Source organism: Coregonus lavaretus, assembly GCF_964263955.1.
Source record: "Coregonus lavaretus genome assembly, chromosome: 9".
Classification (NCBI taxonomy): Eukaryota; Metazoa; Chordata; class Actinopteri; order Salmoniformes; family Salmonidae; genus Coregonus; species Coregonus lavaretus.
The window spans coordinates 29584609-29605083 of NC_139996.1; the positions used below are offsets into that span (position 1 = coordinate 29584609).

General features: G+C 43.4%; 1 protein-coding gene across 1 annotated transcript; it reads left to right on the plus strand.

Annotated features, from left to right (window-relative positions):
* Window positions 1-1285: 1285 nt before the first annotated feature.
* alpk3a (alpha-kinase 3a) lies at window positions 1286-20040 on the plus strand (the record flags this gene model as incomplete). Its single annotated transcript, XM_084168682.1, has 13 exons — window positions 1286-1425; window positions 3882-4003; window positions 4800-4917; window positions 5072-6497; window positions 12264-14694; window positions 14940-15087; window positions 15705-15832; window positions 15934-15969; window positions 16112-16386; window positions 17293-17381; window positions 17567-17784; window positions 17881-17929; window positions 19671-20040. 13 exons carry the CDS (start codon window positions 1286-1288, stop codon window positions 20038-20040), a joined length of 5550 nt encoding a protein of 1849 aa, XP_084024808.1.
* Window positions 20041-20475: the final 435 nt, after the last annotated feature.

Below are 20475 nucleotides of genomic sequence, written 5' to 3' on the forward strand. Positions count from 1 at the left end.
TTTCAACAATGCTCTTGCCTTCTCACTTTTGAAAGAAATAGGCTTATTACTTTTTTACTTTTTATTGTTATATGAAATGTATTTTTGTTTTATGAAATTACTCTTGTGCTTATTAGTTTAAATTGGGATTTAAAAAAATAGCAATACAGTTAATTCATTTTATGTAATATCCCACTTTGCTGGTAGTCCTCTGTGCTTAGTGTGTAACCTAAGCAGGCAATGGAAAATTAAGCAATGTGATCAGATGGCTGAATTTACAACCCACATTCTCAAGGCTGTTTTGGAAGAACTCTTTAGTGGCAGGCAGTATCAAAGTGGGGCTGTCCCTGGGTAAGCACCAAACACATGTACAAATCCCCAAGTATCTCTGGATGCATAACATATCAGTGTTTTGCAACAAGTCTGCCACCAACACAGTGTCCCACCTAGATTTGAGTCTATACTCACTGCTGTCAACATGTTAAGAGGTTGTGTTTTTAACATTACCTTTATTGGTCAACTATGATAGTGTATAATGATCTGCTATCTCTTGTGATTTTTATTTGACATACTTTCTTCCAATTTGGGAATTTATAGATTTTTCCTCAGAGATTACCTTTAGCCTTCTCTTGTTGAATATATGTCTGAAGGCTAGCTTGGGAAAATGTGATGTGCACTTGTGGCTATTTGTAGGTCTGCTATAAATAGGGTCCTGATGGCACTACAAGCATGCCTATGATTGACAATTGCAGTCAGAGCTTTGCCACTGGGAATCAGGCTCCAAAGGACACTGAAAAGCCTATAAATGGTAAGTTCACAATATTATAAACTTTTCTTTCAATCAAGAAGTGTTTGAGTTCAATCTTAACCTCTGAATTGTATAATAATGTCTAAGGATTACGTTTGACTCCTCCAACAACCCTTGTCAAGCCTGATAGCAGTTCCTATTTATAATGTTCTCCATTGCAACTGCTTAGCTTGGTCAAAGGAAAGCAGTTACCACTGTCTGAATTACATGAGTATAATAATTTTTACATTGCTTGAGAAAGGTGCATACATGTTATTTTTTCTTTGAGGATCTATTTGAATGGTTGAAAGGTTTCCCAGAGATTAATCTAGATCAACATTTAACAGTATTCACAGCTGTTTTCTCTGTTCTTTTCCAGCAACTCTTACACCGGTAAGACACTGTAACTTGAAACTGGGGCTTTGATCCATGACAAGCTGAGCTTTTTTCACTCAAGGACCAGTCTTATGTAGTAGACACTTATCCTTTATATTTGTGGGAATATCTGTTGAGTGGACAATGACTTCCAGAAGACCAATGACCCGTTCTTACTCTGGCAATGGGAGGTCCGGCGGCAGCTACAATGAGGATGAGGTCAGCTCTTCGAATGGCCGCTCGGAGAGCTGCAACTACCTCTCCAATGTCAGGCCTGAAAACAGGTAGATGACCTCTTCTTCCTTGTTTCATTGTGATGCTAGGTGTTTCAGTGTGACTCTGTCCACCACACACATTCATTAATCAATCAATCAATCAATCAAATGTATTTATAAAGCCCTTTTTACATCAGCAGATGTCACAAAGTGCAATACAGAAACCCAGCCTAAAACCCCAAACAGCAAGCAATGCAGATGTAGAAGCACAGTGGCTAGGAAAAACTCCCCAGAAAGGCAAGAACCTAGGAAGAAACCTAGAGAGGAACCAGACTCTGAGGGGTGGCCAGTCCTCTTCTGGCTGTACCGGGTGGAGATTATAAGAGTACATGGCGACTTATGGCCAGATTGTTCTTCAAGATGTTCAAACGTTCATAGATGACCAGCAGGGTCAAATAATAATCACAGTGTTGTAGAGGGTGCAACAGGTCAGTACCTCGGGAGTAAATGTCAGTTGGCTTTTCATAGCCGAGCATTCAGAGGTCGAGACACCAGGTGCGGTAGAGAGAGAGAGTCGAAAACAGCAGGTCCGGGACAAGGTAGCACGTCCGGTGAACAGGTCAGGGTTCCCTAGCCGCAGGCAGAACAGTTGAAACTGGAGCAGCAGCACGACCAGGTGGACTGGGAACAGCCAGGAGTCATCAGGCCAGGTAGTCCTGAGGCATGATCCTAGGGCTCAGGTCCTCCGGGAGGGGAGGGAGAGAGGGAGAGTGAGAGAATTAGAGGGAGCATACTTAAATTCACACAGAACACCAGATAAGACAGGAGAATTACACCAGATAGGACAGACTGACCCTAGCCCCCCGGCACATAGACTATTGCAACATAGTTACTGGAGACTGAGATAGGGGTGGGTCGGGGGACACTGTGGCCCTGTCTGACGATACCCTCGGACAGGGCCAACCAGGCAGGATATAACCCCACCCACTTTGCCAAAGCACAGTCCACACACCAATAGAGGGATATCAAAAGACCACCAACTTACTACCTTGAGACAAGGCTGAGTATAGCCCATGAAGATCTCCTCCACCGCACGAGCCTGAGGGGGCGCAATACCGGACAGGAAGATCATGTCTGTGACTCAACCCACTCAAGTGACGCACCTCTCCTAGGGACGGCATGGAAGAGCACAAGTAAGCCAGTGACTCAGCCCCAGTAATAGAGTCAGAGGCAGAGAATCCCAGTGGAGAGAGGGGAGCCGGCCAGGCAGAGACAGCAAGGGCAGTTCGTCGCTCCAGTGCCTTGCCGTTCACCTTCGCACCCCTAGGCCTGACTACACTCAATCATAGGACCTACTGAAGAGATGAGTCTTCAGTAAAGACTTAAAGGTCGAGACAGAGTCTGTGTCTCTCACATGGATAGGCAAACCATTCCATAAAAATTTAGCTCTATTGGAGAAAGCCCTGCCTCCAGCTGTTTGCTTAGAAATTCTAGGGACAATAATGAGGCCTGCGTCTTGTGACTGTAGCGTACGTGTAGGTATGTATGGCAGGACCAAATCGGAGAGATAGGTAGGAGCAAGCACATGTAATGCTTTGTAGGTTAGCAGCAAAACCTTGAAATCAACCCTAGCCTTAACAGGAAGCCAATGTAGAGAGGCTAGCACTGGAGTAATATGATCCAATTTTATTTTGGCCATCTCAACATATCTGTGGAGGCTTTTCTAGTCCAAAATGCAAATGTTACATGGCAGGTAATAACCATGTAACAGTATTTCAGCATTCTAAAGAAAAGCACAACTCTTAGAATACCGGTAAGAATTCTTCATTTGTAGCCTACTTTATAAATACAACTGAGTCCCGTGTAAAATCATCAAAACCACCAATATGACTGATGGGATGCCTGTATTTGCCTCATCTATGAATAGCTACTCAAAGTATTCTCAAATCAGGTCATCGAAGTAATGCGTTCTTTTAAAACATACATTCTAACTAACATATTAACCTCACATCCCGGTTTACCCCCAAGAGTGAAAGAGCAAACCTACACCTGTTTTTAACAATGCTGTATGTGAATATGTTATATTGACTTCTTTGATGTTATTGAACATCAACGTTGATGTACAATTTCATTCATACAAAGTTATAAATATTTTCAACAACGTTATAGGTACTGTTACCATGTCACTTTTTCAACTGCTAAGAAATGTTAAATGTTTGAGAGAGCAATCTCAATCTCCCTTCACAATCAGTAATGATTATTAACTGCCTTCTTCCCCTCCCTGGAATAAACAACCCACTGGGCAAAGACGTCTATTCGACGTCTATTCCACATTGGTTCAGCGTAATTTCATAAAAATGATGTGAAAACAACGTTGATTCAACTGCTATTTGCCCAGTGGGAAGTGTAGAATGAATAATGGTTGGCTAAAAGATACTTGAAATATTGGCTTTCTCATTGGAAAGTACTTCAGCACATGCCCTGAAGAACAGACACTAAAGCTAAAGCACCCTTTCTGTCTCCAGGAGTACATTGTTTGGTGTGATGGCTCAGCTGACTGAGGACACCCAGCCTGTATTTGAGACCACCTTAAAATCCAAGGCCGTGTCAGAGAACTGTAATGTGAAGTTGACATGTGTGGTTACAGGTAGGCCTACACTAAACAACCTCCCTCAGAGTTGACATACTTACTTGCATTTGTGTATGTGTGTTGGAATGCGTTAGATAGATATGACTAGGCGATGGTACTAGTCATTCTGTGGTTAGTTTGAAATCAAAGCAGAGAGACAAACCTACTTCTGAACAGCGATGCAAACATGAATTGAGAAGGGCGATTCATATATAAACGTTGATTGAAGACAATGCAAAGAGACAAGTTACTTTAAAATGCTTATAACTGCTTATGAATGCTTATTCTTATGTTTTCTTCTATAGCTTATTCATTAACGTGAAAATAAAAGAAAACTGTTGAAAAGTAAAGGCAGCTCAGACTAAATTAGCAATGGCATAATGTTGGCGCAGAGAGGCAAGACATAAATAGGATTAAACATCTAAGCGGGTTTTGCTGTTGCCTTCCCCCCGGCATCTGAGTTGGCCCCTTCTCAACCACAGCAGTAGAACTTGTGGCCTTGCAAACTGCTATGACTCAACAGTCTGAAACAGGCCTTGGTTCTTGATACAATTTCCTTTCAAACTTTCTGTTCCTTTGTATTTTTTTTGCTGATTAATTCATTCATAAGGTGCATGAAAAAACAACTAATGGCTACTGTGTTCATACCTCAAGGATAACCTGGAAATTAGAATAATGATCATAAGTGGCATAATCTTTATGAGAGATAAACATTAAACTATATCTAATCAAAAATAGATTTTTTGAGTATTTAACCTGGTCATTATATTACACTGTATGTCTGTGATGTGCCATCTCCTTGTGATGTCCACAGGAAACCCAGCCCCAGAACTGACGTGGTACAGAGACGACATGGAGTTGGACCGATACTGCGGTCTTCCAAAATATGAAATTGGCCGCAATGGAAAAACCCACACACTCCAAATTTACAAGTATGTAAAACAATGAGAATACCATACACCATTTACACCAGATAATAAATGTCACGAAATTCAACGATTAGAATTTGGGTTTAGAAGATGTGTATTCTTGTGCTCAATGGTGCCTGCAGTGTTCCCAAAATAATTTGAGTCTCTCTCTTTGCAGCTGCACAGTGGATGATGCAGCCATCTATCAGGCTTCAGCCAGGAACAGCAAAGGCATTGTCTCCTGCTCTGGGGTTCTGGAGGTGGGCACCATGAGCGAGTTCAAGATCCACCAGAGGTTCTTTGGCAAGCTGAAACAGAAGGCAGAGAACAAGAAGAGGGAGTTGGAGGAGAGCAGGAGAAGGGGCAAGGAGACCGTCCAGAAGGCGCCTCAGGAACAGAAGCCTCTCCAGAGCAGCCCGATCCCTCCTCAGAGGAAGCGCCGGACCCCAAGCGCCCCCTCTTCACCACCGGATGGGGAGGAGAACACAGTCAGCCAGGGGGCAGCTGTTGTAGAACCTAATGGGGCCGGTGCTGAAGTCAGTGAACCGACCCCAGTGACGACTACAGAGAATGGGAGCAAGACTCGCAGCAATGACTTTGACAACATGGAGATTGTCACCACCAAGTCCCCAACCACAGAAACCTTTGCCAAAAAAAAGATAAAGATCTCAAATGGTGTAGATTCTGGGGTTGTCAGCAGTAACAGTAGTCATACAGGACCAGGCACCAGTGAAAATGCATATGATGGAGGAATAAGTTTGGCTCAATTTCTGGCAGAGACCCTTCATTCACAGACTGCTGGAGAAAAGAAGATCCCTGCACGAGTGGAGGAAACTGTGGCAGTGGAGGCAATGGATACTACTACCGCAGATCCTAAAACAGATGCAGAAAAACAGAAAGAGAGAGAGGAGCAGGGGAGAGAGAGGGCAGAAAGAGGAAGGGCGGAGAGAGAGAGGATGCTTGGAGAAGAACAGGAAAGAGAGAAAATGTCAATTGAGGGAGAAAAAGAAAGAGCAGAGCAGTTGCAAAGGACAACAGGACATAACAACACTGCCTCAGAGGTCAGAATGGAGGCTAAGGCGCATGCCCATAAGGAGGGAGATCCTCATGATTACCACCACATTCAGGAAACTCTTTCCAATGTGCTCCACTCAGTCAAATACTTTTTCTTTGGTAAGAGTAAGAAGGATCATGCTTCTTCTGAGCATCATGTGAAAGGTCAGGAGAGGGACAGAGGTCATCCAGTTGACCCAACACAGCCGTACCCTAGCCCTCCCCATCCACAGGAGCCGGATGGTCACCCAGAGGTATATAAAAAACCCACAGAGGAGACAGTGCACATGGTGGTAGATAGGCCACAGGAAGCACCAAAAACTGTGGTACCACACAAGCAGCTGGTGTCATTTGAGATGTTGAACCCAGCTGAACACATGCATGGATTTACTGTTTCACACTCAGAAAAACCCCCGCCAGCTCCCAAAAGAGCACCAGAGAGTGTGCCTGATTCACTGGAGCACGTTGAGCAGAAGGAGGTATGTCCAGAGGTGATGATCAGTAGCAGTACAGACACAGTGCCCACATCTGGCCTTCCAGCCCTCAGTGAGGTAAGTACCTTGTTGCTTCTGAGATCATCTTGATGGCTCAGTCTCAGTCTGACACTGCAGTAGGCCAGGTTATTTATAGATTGTACATTTGAGCAACAAGACTTGAATCTAACCACACCATGCCAACAGCCAAAACTGTACAAATGATTAAGCCACAGCAAATAGCCAGATAATGTCCAGAGTCCAGACTCCAGAGAACATGGTGGATGCAGATGAATGGTATCAGAGACAATGGGTTTGTTAGTTGTTCTGTGCTCTGGAGCAGACAGAACACACTTGCCCTTTAAGGAAACTATCAGCAACAAGGGGACAAGTCAGCCAGGCTCTGTTACATCATCTAGACTGTTGAGAGTGCATTAGTATCACTCGAGAGCAACACCTCGCACAATATCGTGAAGGAAACAAGGAACCTGCCTACATGAACATGCCAACTTCTATAAAATAATGAGACTGTTGGGGCAGTTTGCTCTTGACTAATACAAATAATTCTCAGGGAGATTGGATGAGGTGATGAAAAAATGTGTCTTCACAAAAACTCCTATAAATTGCTCTGATGAAACAAATGTTGTAATTCTCTGTGCACTGTTTCCACTGTGCTTTGATGGTAATCATAAACCACTTGTCAAAATTGGACCAACATTCCAAAGAGGGCGGAGCGTGTAGACACAGGGTCTCAGTGGTCTTGTGGTCAGTATGTAGATATCTCTGAGGCAGGCCCTAGCATGAGAGTAGGACCTCTTCACATTGGACACATTCCTTACTGTCACCCTCATCTTAAAATAAACCTCTTTCTCTTTGGTAATGGAGGAAGTCTCTCCATACGTAGAGTGACTGGGAACTGGTGCTTTTATCTCACTGTCAAACTCTCAGGGTTGTATTAGCATTCGTTTGCGTGTACTGTACTGAAGACAATAGGATAAGCCTACCATTATGTTGTGACCATGAAATATGATTACATTTCAACAATGATGTAATGGTTGGATGATGTAATGGTTGTTTGATTGTAATCCTGCCAACATGACGTACTGGCACTGTCCAATTTCATGTTATACTGTAGACCAGGGGTGTCCAACCCTGTTCCTCGAGAGCTACCTTAATGTATGTTTTCGCTCCAACCCCAGTTGTAACTAACCTGGTTCAGCTTATCAACCAGCTAATTATTAGAATCAGGTGCGCTAGATTAGGGTTTGAGTGAAAACCTACAGGATGGTAGCTCTCCAGGAACAGGGTTGGAGACCCCGGCTGTAGACTATGCAACAGTATGGCTCATAATCGATTAACATCACTGGTAAACAGATATGGTTATGTTTCATGGCTTTACTTCCCTTCTAGTTGAAATGCTGACAGATTGTCTCAGTAATGCAACTAGAATCCACATCTCTCTCAATGCCAGTGACACATGATGACACAGATTCTATTAGTCCCCTATGGTGGTAATTTAATTAACCTTCAAGTCTTCTGTCCAGTGTTTGTATGGATTAGAACAACGTGCAGTAAGGGGAGCCGCTCTCCACTCTCCACTCTTCACACACACTTACACCTGGCAAGCAGTGTTTTTGTGGATAGGTTTCTCCATAATGTGGAACTGCAACTCCTCTTTTCTGTTGTAGCGAGTTAATGTTAGATGTTGGGGCACATCAATTGGAGGAACTCATAACATTTGACAGAACTTGTGCTTGCGCACAAGAGTGAAACTTCTGTGAAATAAAGAGGCCTAGTTCTTGCCAGAGCTCCATTTTTAGATTGAACGTGACACCAGTTCCTCTCCATTAACCACAACTTCTATTTTATGGGCTCTCCTGTTCTACCATGTTGTCATGGAACTGCACGTGGTTGGTTTCTGTCAGTAGCACATGAAAGTGATATGTCATTAATGACTTAAGGAAAAAATGATCTGAGAAAAAGTCAGGGGAAGTTGTAGATAGGACTGACATAGATTCCTCAAAATGATAAATATTATTATACAGTGTAAACTACATAGTGCTCTTCAAACAAACCTGTAATCCATGAAAAATAAACATTTGTTTTAAGATTAAGATAGAAATTGCTTTTGCCTCAGGGATTGTTACTTTTAAAAGGCTCAGTCTTTCAAAACAGGAAACATGTTGACACAAATATAATGGATGACTTTTACATGAAAGTCACATAGGTGTTGTCCCTATTTCCCCAAAGACAACTGAATTTTCTGAGTTTGTGCTGGGCAATGGCAAAATACTTTGAGCATGAGTCACTTGAGGTGGGATGAAATTATGGTCCCTTGCCAACAGACAGGCACTCATTAATTCAGCTCACTAGCTCATTGTGTAAATAACACACCTGTTAAAGGACTGATCGGAGACCTATGTACAGGTACTTGAGAAGTGTTCTCCCTGTTTCATTATTTGTTTCATTTACATTTTTAGTCATTTAGCAGACGCTCTTATCCAGAGCGACTTACAGTCGGGAATTGAACCCACAACCCTGGCGTTGCAAACGCCATGCTCTATCAACTGAGCTACATCCCTGCCGGCCATTCCCTCCCCTACCCTGGACGACGCTGGGCCAATTGTGCACCACCCCATGGGCCTCCCGGTCGCGGCCGGCTGCGACAGAGCCTGGATTCGAACCAGGATCTCTAGTGGCACAGTTTGCACTGCGATGCAGTGCCTTAGACCACTGCGCCACTCAGGAGTTTCAGTCTTAGGTAGTATTTCGTATTTTGGCTGTCAGACGTTTTTTGGAGACTTATTTGCTCCGCCTTTCTTTTATCGTGATAAGTTCGTTATTTTGTATTTTGGCTTCGGGATCACCAGTAAAGATCCTTGTTTCACCATCTCTGCCTACTGCCTATCCTGCACCGCACCTGGGTCACACCTCACCCCAACCCTTACAGCCTGACATGGAAACACCTCAATTATCCTAACACAATGGTCTCCCTTCAAATACATTGCTGCAAAATAGAAAAGCATGAAACAGAATAAACTATTAGAATGGTTGAATTTATTGCATCTTCGTATCATCAAATCATATGATTATTTTGTTGATTATACTGCCATATGTAATACAGTAGCAGTAGTTTGATTACAGGTTGTTTCCTTGTGTGGAAAAAAGAGGAGCTGTTTACCTTATCTTGTGTAGACAAAGCTGTCAGTTTTGAAACACGTGACATTTTCAAAATCTTGGTTTCAACTAACCTCTAGCCTACTCAATATGGTAAGGACGTGTTCATGAAAACTGACAGGTCGTAAAAAAAAAAAGAGATATTGTCCGTGGTCAAACAAACACCACGTAAATGTTTGCTGATACAACATGTTCACAAAGGTAATACAGTTCACGTATGTTGAAAACTCTGATACTGTATAGGGATCTTTAGATGTTCTGGCGTTATATTATATCTGTGGTCATCCTTAAAGCTGATTTATTATGGAAAAAAACTTCAGTCAGTCCAAAAGAAGCACAAAGTGTCAAATAGTCAAAGGTCAACATACTGGGCCTTGATCATGACTGTAAGTCGCTTTGGATAAATCGTCTGGTAAATGGCATATACTTTATATTATTTATCATGTGGTTGGCCATAACAAATAGTTTGTCAATGATTTCAAACCGCTCTCCATTGCAGTTAATGATTAGTGGGTTGTGGTACTTCCCCAAAGCTAAGTGTAACTGTAAGTCGCTCTGGATAAGAGCGTCTGCTAAATGACTAAAATGTAAATGTAAAATGTAGATGAAGATTCACAGTCCCAATAAATTATGATTGTATACACAGTGTCGATTTTAGCATGTAAATCTTGGTGGGGCAAACAAACAAAATAAATGTTTAGATGCATGCCAGCAAAGCCACTACACAACACAACACAACACAACACTAAACAATACATTAATTGCGCTATAACCATGACAAACGGTGCCCACAAACTGTTAGAGCCTACATAAAGCTGTCCCAACAGCAGAGTCCCAACACCTTACCACTGCTACACCTGGCTATCAGCGGAGCCTTGACTGGCAGCGAAACAGTTCATTCAGCCTCATTTACTGCCTTTAAAAAAAACATAGCTTATATGGTTGACTTGCTTAAACAAATGTGGTTTCTACTGACAATTGAGATGTACAAACTATGGCATAAGGAGACGACGAGCGGATAAGAGGCAATCCGTAATTTCGTTTAAGACATTAATGAGCGAGCTAGGACAGACGTAGTCAACACAACTTTTTGTTCAGCACTTTTGAAATGTACACCAAGTCAGAACCGTAGGATAAATAAAGGGGGCATATACGCAGTAGGCTAAATTATGAGGGGAAAAGGGACCAAATGATTAGGGTAAGGCACATAGGCTACTAACAGCTTACTACACAACATACACTTAGTATTACTTTCTTAGCTACAGTATACATATCTCCCTGGCATATTACATAATTTATGCAGTAGCACACAATACATTTTTGGGCTCACATTGTGGTGCTGTGCTCACTTGAACAGGAAGGTGGCGCGGCGGTCCTTCGTGGGCAAATTTGTCATCAAACTTTGTCATCAAAGTCAGGCATTCTCTGGATTTATGGTGCTTTCAAGACAACTGGGAACTCGGAAAAAAACAAGGTCGAATCATGACGTCAGTGATCTTCAGGTCGGAGCTCTAGAAAGAGGCCTGAGTTCCCGATTTACAATTCCGAGTTGGATGACCGTTCAAAACTTATTTTCCCAGTCGGAGCTCATTTTTTCTGAGTTCCCAATTGTCTTGAACTCACTGAAGTCTGAGATTTCCCAGTTCCGAGTTTCCAGTTGTTTTGAACGCGGCAGAAGTCATGCTGGATTGACAGCATGGCCAATGTTGAATGTTTATCCTTTTAACCTTGTAAAATAAACCCTTAAACCCAGACTTGGACCACACACCCACTCCACTGAATAGCAGGCTAGTGATTGCTTTGCAATGCTTGCAGTTAGCCACTGATTCCTTCCAAACCACTCATTGTTGAATTTGCGATTTCCAACTTGTTGTGTAATGTTTATGTCCAATGGCCGATGAGCCATTGTTTACATACGTTTTATCTATAATTTCTCTTCATTATTTCTCTTCATTTGACAAGGATTAAAAAGGATTTGCCAGTAGATTGTCGACTTGATTCATGATGATGACTGCTAGCTTGCTAGCTAAGATTATGAAAGTATGATGTTGACAGCCCAATCAAAGCTACGGTAGAAATAACGTGATTTGACGTCATTTTATCTGTGGCCAATTACCTTGAGCCTTCTTGGATGGGCACTTCTAATGTTACTCAATGGTAGCACCCAAGGGTCTTGAATTTTCCCCGTAGATTTTGCGTTGACGTATTGACCCCATCAGTGACAAAACACTGAGCCAATCACGGCGCAACTAGAGAACATTACCAACCCCTACGCTCCGTATTTTCCGCTGGCTGCCCCACCACCACAGAAAGCACTGAGCTAGGATGAAACACCTGCATTTTGGAGCTGCCTTACTCAAGAAAGCAAAACAGAGACCATGTTTATATGCGGCTTTATTAACTCAATTATATATATTTTTTACATTGTTTACAAACTGATATGTGACAGGTATTAATGCCAAAATAACATGCAAAACAGGCATCAAACAAACACCTGCCCTGAATGACGGGTCACCACTGTGTATACACTACCACTAATGTAAATCCAAGCGTAGTAGTTATCATGGTGTTGTAATGAATTATTGTGTTGTTCAGGGATTTCAAAATACCATTTGAGTGTGTTGATGTTTCGTGGTACTAAACAGCTGTGTTTGTTTTTGCCTCAAGGCAACTGTGGACCAGACCCAGGCAGACTCTGTCCCCCATGTGGTTGTGTCAGCCACACATGAGCCAAACATCCAAGTGTTTTCTTCCAGGACTGATCTGTTGACAAGACATGATGACAAAACTGAAGATTTACACAAACAAGGTCCATCTGACTCTCCACAGAGCCCAGACCACAGCAGTGGAGCAGGTCCCAATATGTCAAATCTCACTAGTATGGGTGACATCGGGAGTGCTCCTAACAATAATGTCTCACCCACAGTCAACCTGGGCCTGATGACAGTGACCACAGAAAGTGAGAAAGAGAAGGTAATGCATGTGGATGAGAAGGGCATTGGAAGTGTCTATGAGACACAAGAGAAATGTTCTCGTGCTTTTGAGGAGAAAGGAGAGAAAGGTGATGTCAAAGCAGAGAATCAACCATGTCCCACTTTAAATGTGAGTGTTTTAGAGGAGAGGAGAGAGAAGATACATAACAAGGAGATCCATTTCAAAAGTTTACTCCCAGAGAATTCAGAGAATGATGGTCAAAATATACCAGAGGAATGCCATCCTGTGACAGGGGAGGATCATTATCTCAACATAAAAGAGAACTCTACCTTAGGTTTGGAGGATAGTCTTGAAAGTGCCTTAAAAGTGGAATATACTCCTGCTTTGGAGAAAAGTTTAGTGGACAGTTCATTTGGCAACCTGAAAATACAAGAACAGGTGGCACCTATTGTGCAGAAAAAGTCTGAGGAACAGGATGTGAGCTTAGAGAGAAATGAAGTACCGACCCACACTATTGAGAGACAGGTTAAAACAGAAGAAAAGGTGACTGAAATAAAGGTGGAATTGCTGGGTGAATCTAAGATCCACTCAGAGACCCAGCCTGTGAAAGGCTCTGCCATTGTGTCCCCTGAGCCACCAGTGGCAGCATCAGTTACCAGTCCAGAGGCTAATTCCACTAATCTGGGTGGATACTTTGGAAATGTACCAGAGATTAGAATGGTAGATTCTGCTCTTAAAATCCCAGAAATCAAAATAATTGTGCCAGAACAACAGATAAAAGAAGAGCAAGTGATTATACCAAATATAGAGATTATGGAGCCAGAAGTCAAAGAGCCTACACAGCCATTAATACCTATTACACCCAATGAACCTACATCAGAGCCAGACATTTTCCAAAAGGATGATGCAAATGATGTGTCAGACATAATGATGACAGAAAATAGCGCAGCTTTTACCTCAGTGGTTATAGATGTGACACCCACTCAAGAAAGTATGTGGAATGATGATATCATCCGACCAACAGAGAAAGTGCAGGAAGTTCCCCAACCAGTTGAAGAGGCAAAAACGCCTACGGCAGAGCAGCCAACTACCATAAAGAGTGAGCGGCTCACAAAGACGTTAATTCCTACAGTAAATGTTTCCTATACTGATGACAGTAAACTCAGGAAAATGGATCATGAGCATCCACTTCTCAAGCCCCCCGTCTTAGATAGAGGAAAGCCAAAGGAAGCACCCAAAGTGCCTCTGTGTGTGGTCCCTCCTATTTCTGAAAGCAAAGAGCTTCCTAAAAATGGGAATAAAGAATCAGAATCATTGGCGGATATGCTCAGGGGGGTCAAGAGTGATTTTGAAAATTATACTTCCTCTGAGTCTGACAAACCCCATAGTGATCCACAGAAACAGACTACAAAAACAAAGGAACAGAGTGGGATAGACAACTTCCCCTCTTTGTCATATAAAGCCTTAGTGCCAACAGAAGTAACAACAATGCAAAATGCAGTGGACATCAGTTTTACTGAAGCTGAAAAAGTAAAACCACTCAAAGAGTCAAGGATAGAGTCTTACATCATTGGCAATGAACCAAGAGAAAGAAACTCTATTGAAAGGCTTGCTGTCAAACCCCCAACACCCCCCAGGAGTCCCAGCAGTCTCCGCAGGTTCACTTCAAGGACTCCCCCTGCCATTACTGTGGATGACCCTCCTAACAGTGAGAAGACAGTGTTGGAGCAGAGTGGTGGAGACACCCCAACGTCCTCCCTGTCCTGTGAGAACAGCCCCAGGCTGAAAAGAAGGGACAGTCTGACCCTCATCCGCTCTGCCACGCCTGAAGAGCTTGCCTCTGGAGCTCGCCGCAAGATCTTCATCCCCAGGGAGGGAGAAGGGGTTGGGGTAGTGGTGGCACTGGGTGTGGGTGGTAGTCCACTAGACACCCAGGTCAAGAAGGAGGCTCCATACATGTCGCCCAGTCAGGCTCGCAGGGCAGCGTTGCTGCAGGCCCCAACAGGCTCACAGACCCCACCGCTAGAGAGACGCTCCCCTCTGCTGAACCGTAGGAAGGCCACCCTGGAGGTGCCCAAAGTTGTGGAGGAGATCAGCACAGAGGAGCCAGAGAGCCCCAAGACTGAGGTCAAACCTCCTGAGGAGAAGCGGAACCCCTTCAAAGGTAAAACAATAAAATAGGAAAATAATGAGATTTTGTTTCATTTGAAGTTAGTTAGTTTTACATTAACCCAATATGGTTTGTTTTTCTCATCTCTTGGTGTTGGTACCTCAGGGAGTGTATAGTAGACACGTGTCTCCTATCAGAGTGGGCTGATCAGGAAGCTTCCACTGGAGGAAGTGAAAATGTTAGAGAGTATCATGTACAGTATATCTTTACCTTGTTGTCCCCCCTCCCTCTCCCACCAGCTCCTCAGGTTATCCGTAAGATCAGGGGAGAGCCCTTCCCAGATGCCTCAGGACACTTGAAGCTCTGGTGCCAGTTCTTCAACGTGCTCAGTGACTCCACCATCAAGTGGTACAGGGACGAGGAAGAGATAGTGGAGGTGAAAAGAAGGTAAATCCCTAGGCAATCTCCCATCCCAGAGTTTACAGTATTTGCTTGCAATACAATCTAGTGGTGAAATCTCATTTATACTCAATCTGATCAAAGCCATCATGTAGTTACAGTGTTAGACACCTGCCCTCTGAAAACAGTTGCTTTGTAAAGTGATACAGTAAACATTCATTAACAGCCCAATATGCTGGTTAATCTGGGCCATGTGCTATATATGAAGGACTAATGTTGTGAAGATGAACAGCCTTTAATTATACCAGCGTGTCAATTACACAGCCATGCCATTCTCTCATTCTCAATCTGAGAGGTATCCAGCGCATGTGACCAGGGAGCCAACACAGCTCTGAGACTTACTGTGACGCAAGGTGAAGCTTTGGCCAGACAAAGCCACTGTAAACTGAGACACTCTATTTCGCAATCACCAGGGGGCATTCAAGTCTAGATCTGTGCTATTGGCTGCTGGGTCAGCAAAATCTTCCCTCACGCAAGCACGCACGCAGCACTACTGTCTGTCTCAGTCTCACAGTGACCTCTTGTGGAGGTGAATACAATATTAAATATGCAGTGAGCGTGTGCCTTGTGTCACGTCAACCTGTTTATCTTCCTTTATTTCCCAGTGGAGGAGATGAAAGCCAAGTGGCGCTGGCCATCGTCCAGACATCCAGTCGAGATTGTGGGGTGTATGGCTGCTCAATCAAGAACGAATTTGGGACAGATTCCACTGACTTCCTTCTCAGTGTAGACCGTAAATGATGTCAACTAAACATAATTTTGAAATCCCACAATATTATTTCAACAGTTTTTTCCATAAGTTACCATTTGTGATTGTTTTCTCTTCTTCTGCAGTACTTTCAGAGTACTTCCTGTGTGAGGATTTAGAAGGTAAGCCTCACAGGCACTGAGAGGTTTATACAGTAATAACTTCTATTTGCTTGCTGTATTGTTGAATACCTTATGGCAATTATTCTAACAGTGTTACTGCTCCTGTGGAGAGTTTCTGAGATTCATATTCTGTCCTTTACAGTTGGAGAAGAGATTGAAATGACTCCAATGCTATTCACCAAAGGCCTAGCAGACCCAGGCTACTGGGGGGATAAGTTCTTTGGGCGCATTATGACACAGGAGGCCCACCTGGGAGAGGGCTGTGCACATAAGGCCTGCAGGGCGAAGGTTATCTATGGCCTGGACCCTGTGTTTGAGTCCGGAACCACCTGTATCATCAAAGTACAAAGCCCCATCGCCTATGGGACCAAACAGGAGAGCAACCTTGCAGAGAGAAACATGGAAATGACTAAGCAAGTGAGTCTTATTGTACGTGTATGTACAGTACATTTAATCACAAGGACAGCTCTCCTATAGAGTTATGTATTGCTCTGACTCAGCATTTCTGTGTCAAGCTTGCAAAAATGTACAAAATTGGTCAGCTGTTGTTTGGTATTGCAACATATGAAGTAATCTGTACTGGGTCGTATTTATTAGGCACCAAACAGAATAAAATTGATTGAAACGGGGAGGGAAGGGACTACCTGAACTTTCGTTTTCCGTTGCAAAACGTTTTGAATATGAATATGACCCTGGTCATGTGGTATTATAGAATAATAGCATTCAGGTACTAAGTCACAGACTGAGTCCAGGGTTCATACCAATGCCTAACTGGCTTTGATTAGTGTAACAATTGAATTGGAGAGCCTCAGTGTAGAGAAAAAGCATACAGTGAGGGAAAAAAGTATTTGATCCCCTGCTGATTTTGTACGTTTGCCCACTGACAAAGAAATATCAGTCTATAATTTTAATGGTAGGTTTATTTGAACAGTGAGAGACAGAATAACAACAAAATAATCCAGAAAAACGCATGTCAAAAATGTTATAAGTTGATTTGCATTTTAATGAGGGAAATAAGTAAAGCCAATGGCAGAGCCATTTCTGGGAGCCAGAAATCTTTCTGATTGAGAGGGGGTCAAATACTTATTTCCCTCATTAAAATGCAAATCAATTTATAACATTTTTGACATGCGTTTTTCTGGATTTTTGTTGTTGTTATTCTGTCTCTCACTGTTCAAATAAACCTACCAGCAAAATTATAGACTGATAATTTCTTTGTCAGTGGGCAAACGTACAAAATCAGCAGGGGATCAAATACTTTTTTCCCTCACTGTAATAAAATGTGCCACAAATGCAATGCATCTTCGCATTTTGTCTCACCAGGAGTGCAAAATCCAAAACACAGTTCGAGAGTATTGCAAAATCTTTGCAGCTGAGGCGAGGGTGATTGAAAACTTTGGCTTTTCACTGGAGTAAGTAATATTTATAATGATTGCAAAGTATATTTTGATCATTAAAAAATTCTTTTTTATGAATATTTTTTAATGAATACACTTATCAATGATCATTATCAATACACAATATTATGAGTAAAAAAACGACAGAGTATGATTATGTAATTATTTCCCTGCACGTGCCAACACCTTTCTGTACACAGTGTGAGCCCTCTCTATATGGTGTACCGCCCTGCCAACTCTGTCCCCTACGCCACTGTGGAGGCTGACCTGAAAGGCATCTTCCTCAAGTACTGTATGATGGATGCCAAAGGCAGGCTGATCACCAGAGCCACCTCAGAGGTGGAAATGAAATGCTGCTCATTCCAGCATTGGATACACCAATGGACAAATGGCAATTTACTGGTTACTGGGCTGGAGGGTAAGAAAGATTAGCAGACAAGGTCATTCTCAAAAGAAAAAGATTAACAAAGTCAGTTCAAATAACAATATGATCCATGTGATTTGTTTCTTTCAGGTGTTGGACCGAAGATCACTAAAGTTAGAATCATCACGAAATCAAAGGGGTTTGTATATCGAAATATCAGAATAATATACACTGCTCAAAAAAATAAAGGGAACACTAAAATAACACACCCTAGATCTGAATGAATGAAATAATCTTATTAAATACTTTTTTCTTTACATAGTTGAATGTGCTGACAACAAAATCACACAAAAATTATCAATGGAAATCAAATTTATCAAACCATGGAGGTCTGGATTTGGAGTCACCCTCAAAATTAAAGTGGAAAACCACACTACAGGCTGATCCAACTTTGATGTAATGTCCTTAAAACAAGTCAAAATGAGGCTCAGTAGTGTGTGTGGCCTCCACGTGCCTGTATGACCTCCCTACAACGCCTGGGCATGCTCCTGATGAGGTGGCGAATGGTCTCCTGAGGGATCTCCTCCCAGACCTGGACTAAAGCATCCGCCAACTCCTGGACAGTCTGTGGTGCAACATAGCGTTGGTGGACGGAGCGAGACATGATGTCCCAGATGTGCTCAATTGGATTCAGGTCTGGGGAACGGGCGGGCCAGTCCATAGCATCAATGCCTTCCTCTTGCAGGAACTGCTGACACACTCCAGCCACATGAGGTCTAGCATTGTCTTGCATTACGAGGAACCCAGGGCCAACCGCACCAGCATATGGTCTCACAAGGGGTCTGAGGATCTCATCTCGGTACCTAATGGCAGTCAGGCTACCTCTGGCGAGCACATGGAGGGCTGTGCCGCCCCCCAAAGAAATGCCACCCCACACCATGACTGACCCACCGCCAAACCGGTCATGCTGGAGGATGTAGCAGGCAGCAGAACGTTCTCCACGGCGTCTCCAGACTCTGTCACGTCTGTCACGTGCTCAGTGTGAACCTGCTTTCATCTGTGAAGAGCACAGGGCACCAGTGGCGAATTTGCCAATCTTGGTGTTCTCTGGCAAATGCCAAACGTCCTGCACGGTGTTGGGCTGTAAGCACAACCCCCACCTGTGGACGTCGGGCCCTCATACCACCCTCATGGAGTCTGTTTCTGACCGTTTGAGCAGACACATGCACATTTGTGGCCTGCTGGAGCTCATTTTGCAGGGCTCTGGCAGTGCTCCTCCTGCTCCTTCTTGCACAAAGGCGGAGGTAGCAGTCCTGCTGCTGGGTTGTTGCCCTCCTACGGCCTCCTCCACATCTCCTGATGTACTGGCCTGTCTCCTGGTAGCGCCTCCATGCTCTGGACACTACGCTGACAGACACAGCAAACCTTCTTTCCACAGCTCGCATTGATGTGCCATCCTGGATGAGCTGCACTACCTGAGCCACTTGTGTGGGTTGTAGACTCCGTCTCATGCTACCACTAGAGTGAAATCACTGCCAGCATTCAAAAGTGACCAAAACATCAGCCAGGAAGCATAGGAACTGAGAAGTGGTCTGTGGTCACCATCTGCAAAACCAGTCCTTTATTGGGGGTGTCTTGCTAATTGCCTATAATTTCCACCTGTTGTCTATTTTATTTGCACAACAACATGTGAAATGTATTGTCAATCAGTGTTGCTTCCTAAGTGGACAGTTTGATTTCACAGAAGTGTGATTGACTTGGAGTTACATTGTGTTGTTTAAGTGTTCCCTTTATTTTTTTGAGCAGTGTATTTAGGTTGTCATATGGAAATACCTATTGATGCTATTATTTGAAGTAGGCCTATACTGTGCTAATGTTTTACTAGTTGGTCCACATCATCTTATCCAACTCTTAGTTATGAAATGACTTCTGCATTGCAGGTATCAAGGCCTTACAGATGATGGTTCTCCTAAGGTGTTTGAGCAGTTCCTGACCCAGCATCAGTGTAACTACTACTGTGGGCTCCTCAGCCTGAGAACCCTGAAGCCCATGGACACCCTGCAGCAGCCCCCCAAGATCAAAGGCTCCCGGAGCCCCCTGCTCGGCAGGAAGTTGTGCTCGTCCAGCCCTCAGCACAACAGAAAGTTGGGCTCATCCAGCCCCCAGCTGCAGAGAAAAGGACTGAACAGCCCCTTGACAACCAGAAAGGCCACCTCCAGCCCAAAGGTGCCAAGAAAGACTGGGGAGACAGATGACAACCAGTCCACAGCCAAACCCAAGGCTGAGGAGAGTCTCAAAGTTGTGGTATGAGGTAGCAACGTCAAAAGGGAATACATATCAAAACAGCTTCCCTTTTCTTTCACGCAAACGTTAAGCTTATTTATGTTTTCCTGTCACCCATTGCTGTATTTAGTTGGGTTGAAGCTAGGACGACCAGCATGGCCTTGAACAAAATGTTACAGAGCTTGTGCCTGAAAAGTCTTTATCCAAGAAGAAGAGACAAACAGGGAGGTTAGTTAAAATCTAGGGAATAAGTCAATGACCCACCCTATTGGATGGTTATATAACATTACATTATTTCTCAATAACCATCAGTAGTAGTAAGATACTCCCCGTTCTCCAGCTTACTGCTGAAACGGTTTAACTGAGTGGAGGAGGTACAGTACCTTTAAGAAAACTTCCAGCACTAAGGAAATGGGACACAGTTACCTCACATCCATTACTGTCCTCTTCAAAAGAAGAGAC